A 22,807-nucleotide genomic window follows, 5' to 3' on the forward strand; every position below is an offset into this window, starting at 1 on the left:
GTTTGAAAAAAATTAAAATGACAATATAAAAGAATTAATACTTTCTGTTTTCAAAATATATCCTGCTATCTTAACATTTGAAATATCCCAAACCAAATAAAACACCACCATAGTAAAATCAGTAAAAAACAGCTTAGGTTTCAGTAGCTTTCCATTTGGTGTCTAGTGTACAATTGAATAAATTGGGATTGACTTGCATGATAACGGTATAGGAAGTACGTCCTTTGGCTGCGTTGGGTCTTCTTTGCTGTGCGCGGGCTTTCTCTAGTTGCAGCAAGCAGGGGCCACTCTTTGTTGCAGTGCGTGGATTTTTCATTGCGGTGGCTTCTCTTGTTGCGGAGCACGGGCTCTAGGCACACAGGCCTCAGTAGTTGTGGCTCAAAGACTCTAGAGTGCAGGCTCAGTATTTGTGGCACACGGGCCTCAGTAGTTGTGGCTCGCAGGCTCTAGAGTGCAGGCTCAGTAGTTGTGGCGTACGGGCTTAGTTGCTCCGCAACATGTGGGATCTTCCCGGACCAGGGCTCGAACCCGTGTCCCCTGCATTGGCAGGCGGATTCTTAACCACTGCACCACCAGAGAACTCCCTGGTCACTCATTCTTTCAATCATTCATTCAAGACACTTTCTTTGAATGTTGAAATGAAATACAAAGAAAAATATAAAATTCTCCAAAAATTCACACTCCTAGGTGGGGCATGAAAATAGAGAACCAAGGAGAAGTAGACACTTAATGATAAAATATAGTAAAACAGCCTTGTATCTGGTGCTAGGGGAAACAGACAGAAGCCCCAGCTCTGTGGGAGGGGGAGAGAAAGGTATTTTCACAGAAGACATGCCATTTTAGTGTAATCTTTAAAAGTAGTAAGGGTTTTCCAGGAGAATCCATGGGGCAGGCACTGCAGGCAGAGGGGACAATACATGTACAGGTGCGCACCAGTGCATTTTAAAACCGGAAAATTGTCTTCACCCTTGAGTTGCTTAGAAACCACTTACTCATTTCAGTGGCCGCCGAGAGTAAAGGACAAACCAGATTCCAGGTTGCGTAATTAGTTCACATTTGTTGAACATTATCATACTGGTTGCTAAACTGAATCTTGTTAGGCCCTTCCTCTACCCAGTAAGTACCGTCTAATTAAGAGGACAACCAAGGCAGGGATGAAAACAACATCAAATCAATCAGCAGCTGTCTTTAAAGGGCCCCACGGCTGTCTGTATACAGATTTATAGATTAACTGCACCACTTTGAATTGCAGTGGGAAGAAAATTGGCAGCAGCTGCAAACTTCACAGTGTGGTTTTATTTTGCTTCAGGCAGCTGAACCCAGAAGGAGGTGGGCTGCCCATTCTGGTCCCTCCTATATTTAATAGTGTCCAAGGGTATCCCCAATTAGGACACCCATGTGTAATCCAGCCATTTTCTAAGCTATCATCAATATGCATGAATTTATTTAAAACTCTGGAGTATTCTGATTCTAGATAATAAAGGTGGAATTTTATATAATTTGGGGAAATTAAGCCAGGAATTTGGAGAATATCTATTTGTGTAATTCTAAAACCTTAGTGATTGAAATCTGTCTGAAAGGTTATTGGGAATAATCTTTATAGATTTTACTATAGGCCTATAGCTAAAACTATCATAACTTTGTGCTTGCGTAACACAGGACATAGCATCATGAAATGTTAATCTTTATTTTTTAAATATAAAACAAAGAGCATTCTATTTTAGTATTATAGTTAAAATAAATGATTTTAGTCTAATCTCAACTACTATGTCAAAGGCAATTTTTTTTCAAAATTACAGATACAGTACTATTATGTTGTCTAGAATAATATATAGATAGATACATATTGTTTGGAATGCAAAAAGTTCTAAAGTGGAAAAGCAATATTTCTTTTTGCTTTGATTATTTATATCATAGTGAATTAATGGCTCGATCAATGTAAGTGTATTAAAATATATATTTAATTTTAGACCTAAATACTATTTATGTAAGAGACTGGGTAATAAGCAGTGAGGCTGTAGGGATTTTAGATGGCTGAAGTAACTTGTATGCATTTCCTCACTTGTATTTCATTTCCTACTCATCTTGATTTCGATGTTAGATCTGTTTTCTTTCTCATATTTACTGTATTTATTCCTCACACTTACATTTTTGCTGAACACTGAGCTAGCATTCTGAAGTTGCCTAATATTTCCATGAACTTGGGCAGGCTACTGAAGCACTCTGAGCCACCACTGACTCATCTTTAAAATGGTGATAATGACATTGGTTCTGCCTCTCTCACAGCAGGGCTGGGAGAATCAAATGATTCAGTGCTTTTGAAAGTGTCAAGTTACACACAGTTAAAGGAGGTATCATATTGATTGTATATCTCAGAGTTTGCATTTGCACATATTATAAAGGCAAGTTTTAGTCTTATTTAATAAAAGTGTGATACTTCCTTTGCAGAAAGAGGGAACTTACTAAGAAACTCAGACATTCCCCCAGCAGTTTGCACGTGTATCTTTATGCCTGCAAGTGTGGATGTAGATGTTAACTGCATCTAATTCCACAGGGCTTCAAGTCCATTATCCTGCAGGTCAGGATTCATGGAGCAATACAGTTACACATCCTTTCCTATCACCCTTTCCATGCTACAGGAAAGAGTTAGGTAGCAGACTTATGTCATGAGATAATTCCCCAAATATTAACCGCTGAGACTGTAAACAGCTGGCTCTGGGATCTACTTCTGAGAATTAATCCCCATCCTGCCCTCTCCTCTCCTTCTATTCCTTGCTACTATTGGTGGGCCTTGTATCCAAATCCTTTTGTGTTTAAGGTTTGTGGGTGTGTACACTATGTCTGTACTTCAAGAGGAGTATACAGTACTTCAAAATACAAGCTCTTCTTTAATAGGTAATTTGTGTATGTCTGTGTTGGAAAGAAATAGCATACAATAACAAAGATGAAGGTGCAGTTTAAAGCACAGTGGTTTTGAAAATCTGTCTCTGAGTAACAAAAATGTATCCTCATTTCAGAACATGATGAATGTGTCACAAATCAGCACAACTGTGATGAAAATGCTTTATGCTTCAATACTGTCGGAGGACACAACTGCGTTTGCAAGCCAGGCTATACCGGGAATGGAACGACGTGCAAAGGTAAAAGATTTAAGTGCTGGCACCTCTTGCATTAGGGGTCATGCAATCCATCTCTCCCTCCCTCCACCCGTTCTCATCACTGTTACCTGCCTTCTGGGTACTTCCCACAGCCATTGAGAACTTTGAAGTGTAGCTCATGGGCTTCCTCTTGGATTACGTCAGTGTTTAAATGGCCAAACTGTTCAACAACCCTGATTTAATGCTCCATGACCTCAACCACAGTGATTTCCACCTCTATTCCTCTCTAGTGGAATCATAGCCATAATCACATCCTGGGCATTTTTGTACAGAACTACTCCACTCTAGAAATCTAAACTTTAGCTTTTTATTGTCTAACCCCACGTCCTTCTGCTTCCAGTTTGCCCCACTCTGTTCTTTCCACAGTTTTTCATCTTTAATCTCTCTGACCTGTCCTTTTCATCCAGATTACCAGTCTCCTCCCAGGTTCCGATATTTCTTTTTGAGTCCAAACATTACAGCTATATTTTTTTCAGCAGCCCTATCAACCTGTTTGTTTTACTACCATGATCCACTGTGAAATATCTATTTGGGGTCCGTCTGAGAGCTTTTATCTCTGCTCTCTCTCTCTTGAGCTGAGTACTAATTAACTGGGAATTTTAGGTTTCTATGTGTTACCATTTCCCATTTTACCTGGTTTGTCATTACCAATCAATAATTCTCAGGTTTTCATTTCCATCAGCAGATATTCCAGCTGTAGTGCACCACCATCCATTAATTCACTCTTTTATCCATGCCCTCGTTTTCCTTCATCAGATGAGCTTACCTCCCACTTCACAAGGAAAACGGAGGTCCTATTCTGGAAACTCCACCAACTTCCATAGGATAAAGCCCATATTCCTTATTACGTCATATAGATTTATTTATCATTTGTCTAATTCAGGCACTTTAAGCTTCAAAACTGGTCCATTCCTCAAATGTACTGTGTTCGTTATCCTGGAGTTTACCAAAATTAATTTTCTTTGTTACATGTATATGGGAGACAGGAGATAACAAGGAATTGTTACTAATGCTGTGTCCTTTGGTCATGACTTTCAGACCTGGTCTACAATCATACAGTGGATGCAGATAGGGGTGGGCCAGAGGATTACTCTGTCAAAGTCTATGGAAATCTGTAGTTTAGAGCATTGTAAAGGCCTACGCATTTGGGAGTCTAAATCCCACAAAGATTTCCTCAGAAACTGGACGGATCCTGAGGAAAGCTAGACTTTCAAGTCCATAGCATGGTATAAGTGCACCCTTAGGACTTCCCCAAAGCATCTGGATGTTCTGAGAGTTAAGATTTCATCTGGGAGCCCAACAGCTTCTCACTCTTATTTGCATTTGACTCTCACTCCTTATTAATGTGAAAAATAAAGTTTAAAGCGTAAAGAATTCTTGAAGCCATGAGAAGATGCAGACAGATAATTTTTATCTTTGAAGGAAAGAGAACTTTCCAGCATCTATAAATTTCCTCTGGAAATTAGGACTATAGGTTGCCTGAGTAAAGACTCTCCGTTCCTGTGTGCATCTCTGCTGGGAATGTCAAAAGCTGAGAGAGAAGTAGTTTAGCTGTAGGATCTGAATCATTGAGTCCTATTCTCTGTCAACAGGCTGCAACCTTGCAAATTACTCCAAGGAGGATATACACATGGTCTGGTGGGTGTACCCTCTCTTTTCATGAGGCTTCAATTCCTAATCTCTTTGCAAGTTCTTGGTGACTAGGTATTGTTTTTGCCTAGGATGAAGACAGATTAAGACCTAGAACCAAAGAAGCCAAATGGCCTCTTTGTGCCCCTTCCTTTAACTCAGTAGCAGAATCTCAGATTTCTACAGTTTCCCACTCTGAGAAAGTACATCCTAACTAATTAGAGGAAGCACATGCCAGAAAACTAGAGCAAAAGCTTTTGCCCCAGGCATGGAACAGGCTGATTGAGTTCATCCACAACAGGCCTTGCCAGGCTGAGGGAACAACCTTTGCCTTACAGAGTCAAAGAATAAGCTGAAGTAGAAACAGAAGTTTCTAAGGGTACTTCATCCTGCCCATCTTGTTTTTCTCCCCTTTTTTGAGGGCAGCGCATCTCAAAAGATCACCCTTGCAGTGGCTCAGAGCTTGGCTTCTTTTTCTGCTCACAGAAGAACTCCCCTCACTCACAAACCCACTCTAACACAACAGGCTATGCAGTGCCTTTGCCCTTGATCCTGGATCCTGACCTATCCTTGGCAGAGGGATTCAAGACCCTTCTTGAAGACTCCTTTATCAAATTCTCATTATTGGCTAATTCATCACCAGGACTGATTTAGAACTTTTTGAAGGATGGGGCACTTCTCTAGTATTTTGACAGTTTGGACAGTGTATAGAATGATCAGAGCCGTATAGGATTCAATTATTTCTTATTTCTGTGTCTTATTCTTTAGGTGGTGGTTTCTTCCTTAAGAAGATGCCTAGGATAGCTGCCATTTTTTTTAGATTTAATTTCAAGCTGGATTGCTACAATGAGGTGCAATACTACTTCTAATTCCTGTGTTGTAAGGCTACTGTTTTTTGTTAAAAGAAAGCTCAGTATTTTCTTTTACAGGTGAAATACTTAACAATGGAAAGAGTACTAGTCTACAAATTGTGTTGAAATTTTTACCTATATGGAAAGTATTATTTGAATATGAAATTATAATAGCATTTATATCAAAGGCAATAAAGAAAAGCTAGTTTGGAGTATCTTGAACTACTTCCTTCTAAAGTGCTAAAATTATGTATCTGAATTATTTTAGCGTTTTGCAAAGATGGCTGTAGGAACGGAGGAGCTTGTATTGCCGCTAACGTGTGTGCCTGCCCACAAGGTTTCACCGGGCCCAGCTGTGAAACGGGTAAGAATATCATACCATCTTCTAGAAGATGAATTTTTTATGCCAATGTATAAAGTAACCCATGAGGAAAGTAATGTTTCAAGTGGGCTCTCAAAGCATGGCACTCGCTATTAACACGGAAGCTTAGGAGGCAGGAGGTGGGAAGTTTCAGTGAGGTGTAGTCACTGGGCATTTGCCCAAAGTCACTCTAAGGAGGTTTTGCAGCTATTATAACTAGAAGTATGTTGAACTTTTTCAGAAAAATATGTGGGATCGCCCAGGATTTTATGACTTCATAATTCACTTTACTCATTTGGCGCCCAGTTTTCCTGGAATCTATATGCCCATATTAAAGCATAGAGTTCAAGCTTATGGCCAGCTCACTTCCTGGGACACACTACTTCCTGCATCCACATTTGAGAATTTTGAATAAAGTTTTACCTGGTCCATTTAATATTTTTTCATTGTTGTCTGTTTACAAAGTGTTTAAAGTTTTCTACCCCTTAATTATTCCTCATCCAAGTCTGTTCTGAACTTACTCTTTCTGATGGATACTAATACTAGAAACTTTAAAAAATATTTTAAAATATATATATGTGTGTAGTCTGTATATAGCTTATGACTCAAAGTAAGATGTTTTGTCCATTGAAAACACACCTTGAGGATTTAAAAAGTGCCTTGAGTATTAGCCCCTAATTAAAATCATATCAGTAGTAGTTTTGGTTTCTTTGGGTTAAGTGGGTTCTAATAGCAGATGACCTCACAAAGTCTGATTATTCTCCCTAAGAGAAAGCTGCTGCCACCAGTGATTAGTGGTTACCACCTCCTCTTGCTTCCCATAAATCTCAGTGCAGTAGATGCAGTGAATGTCCTGTCTCCATCCCACCTGCAGTCATCGGGTTTAATAAATACACTGATCAGAACGTGAGACAGAAAATGCTCTGGTCCATCTGAGAAGTGAAAAGTTTACTGAATAAGTACTGCCACTGAGCACAGAAGGAGGCTCACAAAAGGATCACTACATCCTTTCTTTCTGCAAGTACCTCGAAGTGGTGCTTTTCAAACTTCAGTGACTAACTGGTTACAAAGGTCTCTAACAGAAAATGCCTAGTGGCTATCTTTGATATGTGGGCCTCTTTCTTAAGGAGATCATTTCCAAAATCAAGAGTTCCAAAACTCATCGTGCATGTGAATCACCCATAGAGCTTGTTAACTTGCTAAAAAAATACAGATTTCTGATAATTAACTATCATAGGATTCAGTAGATCAAAATCAGGCACTTCCAGTGCAGTGGTTCTACAATGTTTCTATCCCATGATCTCCAGTAGTACCCATACACGCATCAAGGTACACTAACAAGGTGTACATTCAGACCTATGGTAACTATGTTTTCTGAATACAGTATTTTATGCTGTTTCTGCTACAAAGTCTGGATACTGAAATATTGGCTTTTTCAGGGAATTTCAGTGGTGTGCAATTTTGAAATAAGGGCTGTCCCAGAAAATCTGGGATGAATAATGGTCATGCTCAATCCTGTGGATCATTTCCCCACTAAAAAAAAATTATATGGAGAGATTGTGAAAGTGTGGAATGGCATAAGATTAATCTGAGCAATGTAAAATTCAAAACTGGAGTTAAAAGTAACCCAACAGAATATTTAGCTTTCTCTGTGTAATTATCCTTGAACTTTCAGTCTGTAAGAGGACAAACACAAAAAGCCAAGGGCTTTGAGAAAGATGTAGGTTTAAAATCTAGTTCTACTCTTGCCTTGTTATGTGGCCTTGGGCACGGTACATAACTTCTGTGTCTTTTACCCTCTGTACACCAGCTTACTCTTTTTTTTTTTTTTTTAACATCTTTATTGGAGTATAATTGCTTTACAATGGTGTGTTAGTTTCTGCTTTATAACAAAGTGAATCAGTTATACATATACATATGTTCCCATATCTCTTCCCTCTTGCATCTCCCTCCCTCCCACCCTCCCTATCCCACCCCTCTAGGTGGTCACAAAGCACAGAGCTGATCTCCCTGTGCTATGCAGGTGCTTCCCACTAGCTATCTATTTTACGTTTGGTAGTATATATATGTCCATGCCACTGTCTCACTTCGTCACATCTTACCCTTCCCCCTCCCCATATCCTCAAGTCCATTCTCCAGTAGGTCTGTGTCTTTATTCCCGTTTTGCCACTAGGTTCTTCATGACCTTTTTTTTTTTTTTTCCCTTAGATTCCATATATGTGTTAGCATACTGTATTTGTTTTTCTCTTTCTGACTTACTTCACTCTGTATGACAGACTCTAACTCCATCCACCTCACTACAAATAACTCAATTTCGTTTCTTTTTATGGCTGAGTAATATTCCATTGTATATATGTGCCACATCTTCTTTATCCATTCATCTGTCGATGGACACTTAGGTTGCTTCCATGTCCTGGCTATTGTAAATAGAGCTGCAATGAACATTTTGGTACATGACTCTTTTTGAATTATGGTTTTCTCAGTGTATATGCCCAGTAGTGGGATTGCTGGGTCGTATGGTAGTTCTATTTGTAGCTTTTTAAGGAACCTCCATACTGTTCTCCATAGTGGCTGTATCTTCACAGGTCTCCTCGAAGATAGGTATTATCCCTTTACAAACAAAAATATTGGATTCACCATGATTTAATTTTTCTAACATCACAGAGCTAGCAGCTGAATACTAAGGTCTTTCTACTCCCAAATCCAGGTTTTTATCTATATAATTGCTTTTCAAAGTTTCTTCTGAAGTCACTATAATGACAGAGGAGAGAGAATGCCTCCTATCTGGGAAAATGTAATACCCACGCTTGCCTTAAGGCATCAGTCCCAATTATTGCTCCAGGTTAGATCCCAATTCCTCACCTCCCAACACCACCATTTTTGTTGATGTAGTTATAAATAGAAGGTGTGCCCTTTAAAAAAATACCTTCAGATGAGAAGAGACCCATTTGAAATAATTTATTCACCCATTTATTCAACAGATATTTAATTAGGATCTGTTATATGCTGAGAACTGATCTAGAAACAGGATATAGCAGTGCACAAAACTGAGGCCCTGTCTGCATGGAAATGATGGTTTAGTGGAATAGAGAGACTCTAAACAGGAAAATAAATGTCAGGTAACAATAGGTCCTGTAAAGAAAACTAAAGCAGATAGTATAAAATTATTTTATTAACCTCTGGACCTTACATGTGATGGGTATTATTATTATTATTATTATTGACATTTACTTTATTAATAAAGGTAACTAACCTCAGCTTCTGTATCAAGTCCCAAAATTTCAGTGGTTAATATAAAAGGTGTATTGCTCTTTCACATCTCAGTTTGATATTTTGATGTGGTATTGAGGAGAGAGTTGAGGGGGATTGGGATTGTGATTCCTCAAACTAGGGACCCTGGCTATTGCCATTTAGTGAAGAAGCCATGCCCAGTACATGACCTGTAAAACTGCTGGAAAAGAGGACCACAGAGAAAGCATGGAAAATACACACCCAGTGTTACTGCCTCAGGTCAGAAGTGTCCCTTCCCCTCACATACCACTGGTAAGATCTAACCACATGGATTCAAGGGGTTAAGAAAATGTAGCTGAGCTGAGTGTCCAGGAAGATGAAACTGGTTTGGTGAGCATCAGGCCAGTCTTTTGCCATAGCTGCTGTCTGTCATTGCTAGTGCAATTTACTCAAAGCAATCAAAACATTTCTGCATTTCTCTGATGTCGTCAGGACAAGGAACTCTGAGTTACTTCCTTTTTCGATCACTGCCATATTTATCCTCATCCCCCTGGCAGGGATTCTCACCTTGGAATTCCTGGACCCCTGTAGGTCTGTGGATGGGCTTTGGGGTCCATGAATTCCCTGAGTATCTGTGCAGGTGTACATTTTTCTGCAGGGAGAACCCGGGCTCTTAAAGATTTCATATGTGTTATACGATTCCCAAATAGTTAAGAACCTCTAGAGAGAGAATCTTCAATGATTCATAAAGAGAACTAACTGCTATTTCATTCTGTGGCACGTGATCCAAACCCAAATGTCCAATGTTTCTTTGGGAACCTTAAATCCGGAGACCCCAAACTGAGCTCCTCATTGCCTCCATGACTCCTGCCTCATGTCCTCTTCCTCTTCTGTTTCCAAAACCCGGTTCTTCACTTCTATTTCCTGTTTCAGTGAGTGGCAGCCGTATCCACCAAGTTTTATCCCTTCTTCCTGCCCTCCCGCCCCCGCCCCCTTCCTCCCCCTCTCCCTCCCTCCCACCAGTACTCAAGGAATCATCCCCCTCACACCCCTTCCACATCCAGTCAAGTCCTTTATGTTCTCGGTACTAGGGTCCCTTTCTTTCAAGTCTGGCTGCAACTACAGTAGGTCAGGCCTCTCAGGCATCTCTCTCCAGTGCAATCTCCACAGACTATAAAAGCCCAAATCTGATCATATCACCCCAGACAGAAAAAAAGTCAGTGCCTCCCATTTGCCCTCGGGATAAAGGTCACATGTCTTACCATGACCTTCAAGATTTGACACCGGCTAATCTACCCAGCTTTCGCTTTCTTGTCCATCTGTCTCCTCTCTTCACTTCCACACCAGGCATGGAGCTTTACGGGGGTAAAGGGTATAACTTGTTCACTGTTGAATCTTTGAGACATAGTATAAGGCCTATACCTTATTAGGTGCTCCACAACTATTTGTTGAATAAATAAACAAAGGTGTAAATGAGGACGAAAGAGATGATGTGGTTGCTTCCATATTTGCTGGATATTTTAAAACATTAGTTTAAAGAGGGCTTCAGGGTCATCTGGTCTTATACTTTCACGTGGCAGATGAGGTAATTATGGCGCAGAGAGGTGAAGTTACTTATATATGGTGTTTAATTATAGATACAGATCTGCAATTTAGAACTCATCTTCTGATTCTTATTCCAGTGTTTCCTTTTTCCTCCCTCCCTCCCTCCCTTCCCCCCTCCTTCCCTCCCTTCCCCCCTCCCTCCCTCCCTCCCTCCCTCTCTACCTTCCTCCCTTCCTTCTTTCCTTTCTGCTTGTGCCATGGTATATGCTCAGAGGAATTCATCCTACTGTCATCACTCATGAAGTCTGTGTTTTTGTTATGCCCACCCCTTCAGCTACCAGATAATCCTGTTGTCTTTAACAGTGACTTCTGTGGCAGTTTTTCTCTCCCAAGGTAGGGAAAGCATCAGGATTGCCTAGATTGCCCATGTATAGGAATGGCATAAATGTGGCCTGCTGGAGTTGGATGCTGCCTGATAGCTTACAGAGGAGATTAATTCCTGGCCCCAGTGGTCATCTGTTGAGCCCTCACAATGGATCTCTGAGGATGACGTAAAAGGATTTACTGATTTTTTGAAAGACAATCCTAATGTGCATGACATGTACCAACCCTTGTTACTTTAGTTGAAAAAGTCTCCTCTGAACCCCCTCCCCCAAATTTATTTAGTCTATTTCTGCATCATGTGTATCTTAGTGAAATGGCTGAATCCATTTACCAACATCACAAAAGAGCTATGTGTATGTTTTTATTGAGTAAAATTAATTTTTCATGGCCTTCTTTTTTTAGCCGCTGTGTAAGGTTACCCACTTGTACAGCATAACTTCATTTTTAATTAAACATCCTAATATTCCATCATGTGGTTAACTTGGGTTTAGCAAGGTGATTATTTCTTGGATGAACTCAATAAAATGTATTAGAAATCTATGTGCTGAGGTTTAACAGCTCTATCACTGCCATGCTATATTTATTGCACAATTGCTAAACCTCAGCAAACATGTGTCTGCTGATCTAATTAATATGCAAAGCTGTCTTATTATACTGAAAGTAAATCTTTCAGTCATGATTTACAGCATAACTCTAAAAGATTTGACAGTCCCCTATAAGTAACTGCTGACTTAAATCAAATTAAGGTGCTTATAACTGGGAAAAAGTTGATATCAAATGGCAAAGCTAAAAAAATATGCTGCAATATCAAAGAAAAGGAAATCAGACATTTTAGTGATACATGGCTTTGTGTGTATGTGTATGTGTGTGTGTAAAATAATGGTTTTCTTGACCACAGATCAAAACATGAGATGAGATTTTAATTATTTACAGTGAGTAATTAAATGAATATAAATTTAAGTTGCATTCCTAAGTGTTTTTGTAGCTTTTTAATATCTGTAGTTTCAAGATGATAAAATGAAGCATGAGGCATATGTGATCGTTGCTTTACGTCCAAGATAACTTCAAATTGGTTGAGGCTGATTGATTTTTTAAAAGTTTGTATTATTACTGTTACAGTAAAGGTAGTAAAAATCCTTCAATTCATTTATAGTAACAAAGTTATTTTGCCAGTAGTATGCATAGTTAGCATTTATTATTAATGTCGAACTGTATTACATTTCCTGATATTGTTAAACTAGCACATTTTTCATTAAAGGAACATATTGATTTAATTTCATGATCATGTAACTTTTTCTAAAAGGCATATTTTTTAGACGCTTACATCATTTTATATCATTTTACATAGACTGAAAAAAATTCAGAAACAAAAGAAAAATTTCAAAACATTTCTGCCATAGCATACGTAGTATACATAGCAACCAATGTTTTGGGTTTTTTTTAACCAAAATGACTCACAGTGAAATTCCATTACCAAAATGTATATCTTTTTGGAGGAGAAGAGGAGAATTTGAGTAAAAATATTGAGCTAACATAGTTTAAACAGAAAGAAAAACTTTAAATACCTTCGCTTTACCAACAACGGTGATCTTTTTTTTTTTTTTTTTTTTTTTTAAGAAGTTTAATTTCTAGGTTTTTTTTTTTTTTTTTTTTTTTTAATAGCTACTTTATTTATTTATTTATTTATTTTTGGCTGTGTTGGGTCTTCGGTTCGTGCGAGGGCTTTCTCTAGTTACGGCAAGTGGGGGCCACTCTTCATCGCGGTGCGCGGGCCTTTCACTATCGCGGCCCCTCCCATTGCGGGGCACAGGCTCCAGACGCGCAGGCTCAGTAGTTGTGGCTCACGGGCCCAGCTGCTCCGTGGCATGTGGGATCTTCCCAGACCAGGGCTCGAACCCGTGTCCCCTGCATTAGCAGGCAGATTCTCAACCACTGCGCCACCAGGGAAGCCCAACGGTGATCTTTTTTTAATATTATTTTGAATTCATTTTGCTCTAGCTAAACAAATACAAACTTCACATACAAAAGCCATTTTCTGCCTGAGATGGAGACTCCAGTCATACTTGCTGGTCTTCAGACTTGGTCTCTAGTCATAAAAGTGAATAAATTACATTTGATGAACGAATGCATAGTAATGAACTTTGGAAGAATTAGTTGTTTAGATCCCAATGTTACTTTTTCCTGTTGCCAAATTAAAAACAAAAACTCTCACCAAAAGCTTTTTGACCATACCTGCATATGAGTTAACTTAGGTACTTAAGACATGTCTTCTCTTTATGTTGGTGATCCTTGACCTCTTTTAAATAACCCTTTAATTGCTTAATGTTATGCCAAACCTTGGTTCTCCTTGAAGCATTTAACAGAGTGGTCAAGAACACAAAAATTGAAGTCAGAGTGACATCAGCATGAGTCCTAGCTCTACTGTTGACCAGCTGTGTGATCTTTTCTAGGTTACTTCATTTTTTTATGCCTTAATTTTTATGTGTATAAAATGAAGATAATAATATCTACCTCATGGGTTGTTCTGGAGATTAAAAGAAGTAATGTTAGCAAGGTGCACAGCACCATGTCTTTGATGTGGTAAGCACTCAATAAATGATATTTGATGTGATTATATTATACATTTTAAGTAAAATGTACATACAGAGCTGTTTGAAGCTTTTAGATGTCCTTAAATTAGCAGTATGTACCCTGAAATGTTATAAAATAAGGGTTAGGAATTAGAAATAATTCTAGTTTTCTTGATTTATTTATAAACCTGCTTTAAGTATAATTTTACTACACTGTAATGGTTTAAAATGTTTAATTTAGGAATTTGCATTCTTTACATTTACTTATAATTGCTTTATTTTAGGCCTAATGCAAATCTTTAAAAATTAATGTTTTATGGAAATTTGTCTTTGTACTATTCAAAAAGTAGTTAAAAGTTCTCAGTGTTAAATCTCAAAGTCATTCTTCCAAGTCCTTCAGGTTAATTGGAAAAAAATCTTACTCTTTCCATGTATCAGTCATGTATAATAGATAACAACTCTGATGGGGAAATTTTTCAGGCTCTTTTATTGTAAGGCCTACCTAATTAACACTGGAAATGATGACACATCATGGACTTAATGTAAGGGAAAAAAATGTAGGTTTCAAGCTGTTAGAAGGCAGGTCTCCAAAAAAGAAAAATAAAATTAAAAAGCCAAATGGATTATTTGGGAATTTGGAAAAGATCTTCACTTTTGCTTTAAAAGTATTGCTAATTTTTTCAAGGGATCACCCTTGAATATAACTTATATTGTATTATACCCTTGAGTTCCTAGTATCCATATCCCCTCTTCTTCTTTTTATTCAAAGCAAACCAAATAAAGTCACTTTTTAGATTTTTCTTTGATATTATTCTAAAATTAATTAACTGAATACTTAATATTTGAAAAAGCAATTTATGTACATGGTATAAAATTTAAAAGGACAAAGGACATACAATGAAAAGTAAATTTCCTTTTTATCTCTTCCCTAAACATCTGTTTTTTCCCCTTAAGAGTATGCCTTGGAAATCATACTATTGATGTATTCTCATTAGACAGAATGATTCAAATAGGAAAGTCAGTGTTATAGGAGCATGCTACCACTCAAATAATAGACTTTTAATTTGTAACTCTGGGGTTGCTAATAAGAATGCACATCTTGGGTACAAGATCTTTCTTTTCCTTTGGGCACCCCCATACTTTGGTTGGGAATGTTCTGCCACTTTCTCTTTCATATAGTCTAAATTTTTTTTTACAGACATAAGCCAATGAATTTCTATTCATTAGAAATATAATGGCGGAGGTACAAACTTGATATCTTGGAGAGACTTTAGAAAGTGGTAAAGACACGAATAGCTATCTGGGACTTAGTCTTCTCTAATTCAAAATATATCTAGGACACATTTAATTTATAGTCAAATTATCTTTGCTTCTTGCATTCCATTTCTTTCTTCTATGTTTTGTTTCTTTCTTCCTGAAGGACCTACCTTAGTACTCTCCTAGAGTGAGTCTATTAATGGCAAACTCTCTTTCTCTAATATGGGCTTTATGCCATTTTCAGTCTTAGGTGAGCTAGGTGTAGAATTCCAGGTGTTTTCTCTAAGCACTGTGAGGGAAGTATACCACTGCCTTCCCGGCCTCTGAGATTTGTGTTTAGAAGTCTGCTGTCAGTTCAACTGTATCAATAATTCATTTGAAAATACATCTTTTCTTTGAAGATCCTCCTTTCCTTGGGGTTTGTGGTTTCAGTGCATTATATCTGTATTTTTATTTATCTTGTTTGGGGCTCATTTAGATGATTGAATCTGAGGAGTCATCTCTTTCATCTGTTTTGGAAAACACTTCATCTTTATGTCCTTGAATATTGCTTCTCTCTCATTCTCTATTCTTTCCTTTTGGACTTCCTATTGGATGTATGTTGGCCGTTATCTTTCTATGTTTCTTCAACTTTCTTTAGTATTTTCCATCTCTTTATCTCTCGTGCTGTGACCTTTGTGATTTCTTCATATCTGTCCCCCAGTCTATCAGTTATCTCCTCTCCTCAGCTTTGTCTAATCCTTTGTTAGCTTATCTGCTGAATTTTTTTTAAAATAACTATCTTTTTTATTCCTAGGAGTTATTTTTTTCAAATCATTTAGTTCTTTTGTTTTTCTTCCCTTAGTTCTTATTCATTTCTTGTGGTTTTGATTCCTTCTTGTATGTCTTTAAAACACTTATATTACATTATAATCTTTATCATGTTGCTGTATTGTCTGAAGTTCAGGGGGGTCTAAATCATCTGAAGTTAAGGGGATCTAAATCTGCCTTTTGTTGTGTTTGCTGACTCTTGCCCATGATACAGTGTTGCCTTATGTGTTTTTTGGTTTTTTTTTTTCTTTTTAATGTCTGATCTTATCTTCATTGAAGATTTACCTGTGAAACCTGAGGTCTTTTCTCTCCAGAGGAATTTTGCATTTGCTTCTGCAGGTATACCAGGAGTATTGCAATCAATATTTGAGTTAATTTCTTTGCCAAGTGGTATACCACAGAGATGGTATAATTTTAAAGCTCAGGACTCTGTAAGAGCAAACATTTCTTCCTCCCCACTGAAGTACAGGCAAAATGTTGTCTTCTCCTAATTTCCTGTGGTGGTGAATGTTTTATTTGTGTGTATGTGTGTATGCGTGTTTCTATCCTACACTTAAGCTGAAGGGCAGCCCTTCAAGGATCCTGCTGTCACCATGTGGGCCATAAAATCCAAATCTGGTGTTCAGCTTCTTCTTGTGCCATATAGGAATTTCCATTTTTAAAAATGACCTCACTTATGAATTTAAAATTATTTTTAAGCCATGTGTTTGTAGAAAGAAGGTTTTAAGGTGATGCAGTTTTAGGTATGACTGAAATTGGAAAAAAAGTCACTCATTTTAAACATAAGTGTGATTTTATTGATGCTTAGTGACTCCTGTGAGTTCTGAGCTCTGGTTGCTAATAAATCTGCAGACTGTGAGGTGACACTCATGGTGGCAGAATGAAAATGGAGTGGAACACAGGAAGAAACAATTTTAATATGAACAGCTTAATAGAATATACTAGGAACAGAGCTGTGGATGCAGCTACTTCTTTCTTTTCCCTCAATTCCTGATGCTCCCAAAGAGAGTCTGTACTTCTTTTTGGAGGGTTCATATCCATGGCTAGTTTCTGTTTCTTTCTTCATGTAAGCTTTCTGGAAGAAGCCACTGGCACTTAGGTACAACAAACCCATAACGGTCAGCTTTATCCAGCTGATAAGTGACTCTTCCTTAAGAACTCTCCTGGTTTTTGAGAGAATAAAATATATTCTAGGTAATTTATTTTTAGATTTAAACTAAAATGTGGTGCACAGGGACAGTTTAATATCAAATATATGGGTATACACTCAAGTTCAAGAAGATGAATCCAATTTGCAAATGACATAGATTGGGGAAGGTAGCTAATATGGCATAAAACAGAACCAAGATTCAAATTTATTCAGATTGTAGGAACAAGAGGATCAAAATAACCCTATGACACTTAACAAACATTTAAAAGCACTTCCTGTAGTTGTCCTACTTTCAGCTTTCAAATAAGGACACACTGCTTCTACCAGAGTTTCATTTTTAGATTCTTAATTCTGAGCTCTTACATCTTGGGCCCACATTCATTGTGCCCTTTGCCCTACCCTTCGACTGTCTTCTTTTCTTTATTTGTCCTTTCTCTCCTCCCCCTTTTCCCTATTCCCTCCTACTGGTATATGGGTTCCTTGAGAATAGAAAGGAAACCTACAATTTTGTGTTTCTCATAGGGCTCAGCATCATGTTTTGCATATAGTAGGCATTCAATGAATGTTAATAAAATATAAATACACTCTTGAATTTGGATTCGAAAAAACAATTGCACAGGATAGAGGAAACCGACTTTAACAGTTTCATGGTTTACTTGACTGCTGATCCAAGTTAAGTATGAGCAGAAGTATAATGTGCTAGCTCTGAAAGAAAATATATACTTAGTCTGTGTTAAGAGAAACAGAGTCCACAAAATAATATAAAGAATAGTCTCCCTGAATTCTGTATTACTTATTCCATGGTGGAATATTATATTCACTTTGGCCAACAGATTTTAAGAGGTTTTTGGCAAATGGGAGCGTGATTAGGGAAAAGTTACCTGAGAGATGAAAGCCTTGGCAGATATAAGAGGATTGTTGAATAAACCCTAGATGTTTAACCAAGAGATGAAAAAAATAAGAAACTTGAAAGATAACATACAAACTATCCTTAAATACATGGAGAGCTAAACTAGTATGTGAATTTAGGATTTTATGTGTAGCTGTAATGTGAAAAACTAGTAAATTTACCAGAAGACAATTTTGAGCTCCAAATAAGAAATAAGCTGATCTCAAGAATCATATGAAAGTGGGATGGCCCAGCCTCCATGTTCCAGTAGAGTCTAGATGACCAAATGTTAGAAGCACTTAAGGCCTAGAGGATTTTCACATGGGTCTAGTTGACCTTGGTTTATTGGAATGATCTAGGACTCTTCTTGTTACAATTTTTCATAACAGTACTTACTTCAAACTGCGTGTCTAAGGGTACTTCCTGAAATAATAAAAGGGCAATGTAGCCTGAAGATTAAGAGTTAAGAGTAGGTTTGGAAGATGGCTCTCTGGGTACAAATCCAGGCTCTGCCACTAAATAACTGTGTGGACTGGGGCAAGTTACTGAATTTTTATATGTTTCTGTTCCTTGTTTTAAAATTGAATGATAATAATAATCCTTATTTTATTGTATTGTTGAGAAGGCTACAGTAGTTAATACATACAAACAGTTACAGCATTGACTTGGTACGTGTTAGTTATTATTATGACCTTACCCCTAATCCCTACAATAACCCTCTAGAGAAGTTAATATTACCAGATGAGGAAAGTAAGATTCAGAAAGATTAAGTAATTTTTTTCTGGGCTATATAGCCAGTAAAGTGGGGAAGTAAGGAATCATGCCCAGGGCTGATCAAATTAAAATAATCTGTGATCTTTCTGTTCTGATATTTGACCTCTACTGCACCATAAAGATGATTAAATGCCTTTGAAAATGGCAACAAACTTTGTGGAATACAGGTGCCAAATTATCTAAATTAAACATTTATTAAGTTCCTGGGCATATGAAGATGCAGAAAGTAAAAGGCAGAGTTTCTTTTTCCCTTGGGAGTTTATATCTGTCTAATGCACAGGGGAGCATTTTACCTAAATGACAGAGAAAGAGCAGGTGGAAACAACAATAATAGTAATACCTGTTACGTGATTGCTAACTACTAATCTTGTCTGATAAGGTAACCCCAGAAGAAATTGCTCTCAAGAAGAGTGAATTCTGGAGCTGTAATCTGGCAGTTGTAATTTATAGGGGAAAGCTTCATGATAAACACCTATTGGTGGGGCCTGGAAGGCAAGCAAACAGCTGATTAAATGTGTGAAAAGTGCAATCTAAACTGTTAGACAGGCTTTTTATTGCCAATTTTCTCAATATTCAGTCTGAAGGTAATTATAAGGCTGAATAAGAGTGAACTTCCACCTCTTGTTTAATCAAAAGCCTTAACAAAAGAAGTGAAAGGAATTCTCTGATAGTCTTTTAAGATGTGGAACTCTTTCCACTCCTTCTTAGATGAGGTGTTTTCATTTGCCTTGAGAAGACTTCAAAATATAAATCACTCGCTCAAGCATGTATTTTTTTCTTCAGATTTTAAAAGGCCCAACCCTGGTCTTAAAATGAACCTTACTTTTTTCCTTTTTTATATAGAGCCAAGAATATTTTTACTACTTATTATTCTTGTTAAAAATGTTTAATTCAAGGAAAATAAAATCATTTAACTGCAACTATATTTCTTTTTGCTTGAAAGTCAGTCAGCCCGATGGATTCTGTGAACATGACAACTTACTCATTACTATCTTCCTGGTTTTAACCATTTATAACAAAAAGAAATTAATTAAAACACAGAGACCTATAAACAGTCCTGAATAGCCAAGAATCAAAAGTAAGTTTCATATGGTAGTTCTATTTTTAGTTTTTTAAGGAACCTCCATACTGTTCTCCATAGTGGCTGTATCAATTTACCATATGACCCAGCAATCCCACTACTGGGCATATACCCTGAGAAAACCATAATTCAAAAAAAGTCATGCACCACAATGTTCATTGCAGCTCTATTTACAATAGCCAGGACATGGAAACAACCTAAGTGTCCATTGACAGGTGAATGGATAAAGAAGATGTGGCACATATATACAATGGAATATTACTCAGCCATAAAAAGAAACGAAATTGAGTTATTTGTAGTGAGGTGGGTGGACCTAGAGTCTGTCATACAGAGTGAAGTAAATCAGAAAGAGAAAAACAAACACTGTATGCTAACACATGTATATGGAATCTAAAAAAAAAAAAATGGTTCTGAAGAACCTAGGGGCAGGACAGGAATAAAGATGCAGACGTAGAGAATGGACTTGAGGGCACAGGGAGGGGGAAGGGTAAGCTGGGATGAAGTGAGAGAGTGGCATTAACATATATACACTACTAAATGTAGCTATTGGGAAGCAGCCGCATAGCACAGGGAGATCAGCTCGGTGCTTTGTGACCACCTAGAGGAGTGGGATAGGGAGGGTGGGAGGGAGACGCAAGAGGGAGGAGATATGGGGATAAATGTATACGTATAGCTGATTCACTTTGTTATAAAGCGGAAGCTAACATACCATTGTAAAGCAATTATGCTCCAATAAAGATGTTAAAAAAAAAAAGTTTCATATTACAGGATGTCAAAACCTTTACTCAGTGAATGATGGGAAGGGAAGTCCTTCCATAAGTCACAAAACTTAATTACAAACCAAAGGGTGCTGAATCTCTGTTACACAGATAATTTTGCACCCCACTCTGAATGAGAGGTAATATCTAGTAAGTGTCTAAAATCAATTAGATTAGAGTCAATCAACTAATTTTAGCTCATGTAGGAGCAGAATGGGGAGAATTATCAGAATTTGTTGAAATTATTAATAAATATTAATACCATATTATCTAAGATCAAATCTTTACCTTCAAATTTACATTCCTGAAAGACAAATAGAAGGGAGATGTTTGTTGTACACTTACTGTGCTCATTTACCTTAGACTTTGCCCCACTACTGGAATGACTCTTTTAGAAATTGAATATAACTTCTTAATCACTATCTCTAAAGTGTTCAAGTTTCTTTACCTTCCTGCACCAAATTCTTTCAGGCAACTCCTTTTATTGGTTTCCTTGACATGACATTTTCTCCAGACTGTCGTACACCTGCTGTACACCTCCAGACTGTTGTAACACCTACAACCTTATGTTGTAGGTGTTATGACTCACATTTTGGGGGAAAAGATAGAGCAGTAAGTGAATTGCCCCAGGTGACATAGCTATTCAATTGAAGAGCTTGGAGTTAAACACAGGATGACCTAAATCTAAAGCCCATCAGCAAATGCTGCCCTGTACCCCAACTTGACAGCCCTCACACACGTGAGCTCTCACTGATCTTCCTTTCCTGCCTGACTGCCTTTGCTTGCAGTTTCTTTCCTTCTTCTCATCTCCTGAATGTGGAGATTAAATTACTCACTTGATCTCTTTCTTAACACTGTCTCCTATGTGGAGCTCGTCTACCCTCATGTCTTCAAAAGGAATCATCCTGTCCAGACACCTCCACAGCTTAACTCCCACACCTCAAGGGGCTACTATCTCTTTCTACTTGGACATTTTGCACTACACAGCAGCTCGCTTCCCTTGTGTTACCTGGATCCTGAATGCTTTCCTTCCTCCGTATTGGAATCACCTTGGCCTGAAAAACCACCCATCTCCTTTCATTTCCTTCATTCCCCTAAAGCAACACCAATAATCTGTAATAGAATTTTAACCAAAGATTTGAGCATAAAGGCTGAGGTCTAAATAGGAACAAAGCAAAGGCCAGAAACCAACATCAAATAGAGATGCCATTTTTCTGAAATGCTTTGACTGTTTCTTGCCTGAGTCAGAGGCAGATTTCTGTTAAGCCAATAAAGCTTAAGCTCTACTTATCTGACCGTGCTTCCTTCTTTCAAGGTCTTAGGAAGAGCCCTAGCAATGTGCTCACCTGGTCATATATTTTTGTAAAATTAGCAATAGTTATATATCTTGGTAATCTCTTTTTTTCTGAAGGGACCCTCAGAATTATAAAGGCTTCTGGTCCCCAGATTCATTCCTACAGAGTAATTCTTCCCAGGCAGGATATCTCCTACTCTAAAGCCCTGGCATCATACTTTTATTCTCTCTAGATCCTTCTTTTTCCTGAGACCCTTCTCCTCTCTTTGTAGCTCTCAATTTAAACCTTTAAATCTCTCTCTCTCTCTCCCTCTCCCCTTTCTCCACCCCCTTTCCTCTCCCCATGCTCTGGGAGTGGCAGCAACACCTTTCATACCCAAAGGGGTCATCAGCATATTTTCCTAAAGCAAGACTTTTTCCTCTGTTATGACATGTGCCACTGTCCTATGATGTAAAAACTATTTCAGTTATTATTTTGGACTGCCTTTTAAAATTTCCTGACACATCAGCTAGTCATTATTGAAAACTTACCATATGCCAAACATTGTGCTAACTGCTTTACACTTATTAACTCGATTTAATCATAAAAACAATACTCTGAGGTATGTGTAATTATTTCCATGATCATTTTAAAAAACAATGCTTAATGAGGTTAAATAATGCTTCCAAGGTCACCATAGCAGGCATATGGTAGGCTCTCGATCTAATTAGTTACACCTGGCCCCAGACATGCACTCATCACCTCTTCTTCATTTCACCATCCAAGTATCACTATTTTGTGAAACTCTCCTTGATTTGTCCAACCAGAAGAATTCTTGCCTTCCTCTCGACAACGATGTTTGTGCCAATTTTATTTTACTTCCCTCAAATTACCTCGTACTGTTATTAGTCTTAAAGCACAAGAACATTATCTTAAACTTTTAGGGAGTTTCAATGATTCATGGAAATCAACCCAGTAATTTATGGATTGGCTTTTATGCTAAAAAACATTTCTGTTTTATCTAGATAAAGGAGATGACTATTATGAAATTCATAAGTATGCTACTTTAAAAAATTCTATTGAAA

General features: G+C 37.8%; 1 protein-coding gene across 1 annotated transcript in view; it reads left to right on the forward strand.

The window, feature by feature from the left end:
* NELL2 (neural EGFL like 2) overlaps window positions 1-22,807 on the forward strand; it is a 381,815-nt gene that overhangs the window by 267,575 nt on the left and 91,433 nt on the right. The window contains exons 14-15 of the mRNA XM_007179220.3: window positions 3,018-3,140; window positions 5,907-6,002. Coding sequence (XP_007179282.2) covers window positions 3,018-3,140; window positions 5,907-6,002 — 219 coding nt within the window. The remainder of the gene's footprint in view (window positions 1-3,017; window positions 3,141-5,906; window positions 6,003-22,807) is intronic.

This window comes from Balaenoptera acutorostrata, chromosome 11 (assembly GCF_949987535.1).
Source record: "Balaenoptera acutorostrata chromosome 11, mBalAcu1.1, whole genome shotgun sequence".
Taxonomy (NCBI): Eukaryota; Metazoa; Chordata; class Mammalia; order Artiodactyla; family Balaenopteridae; genus Balaenoptera; species Balaenoptera acutorostrata.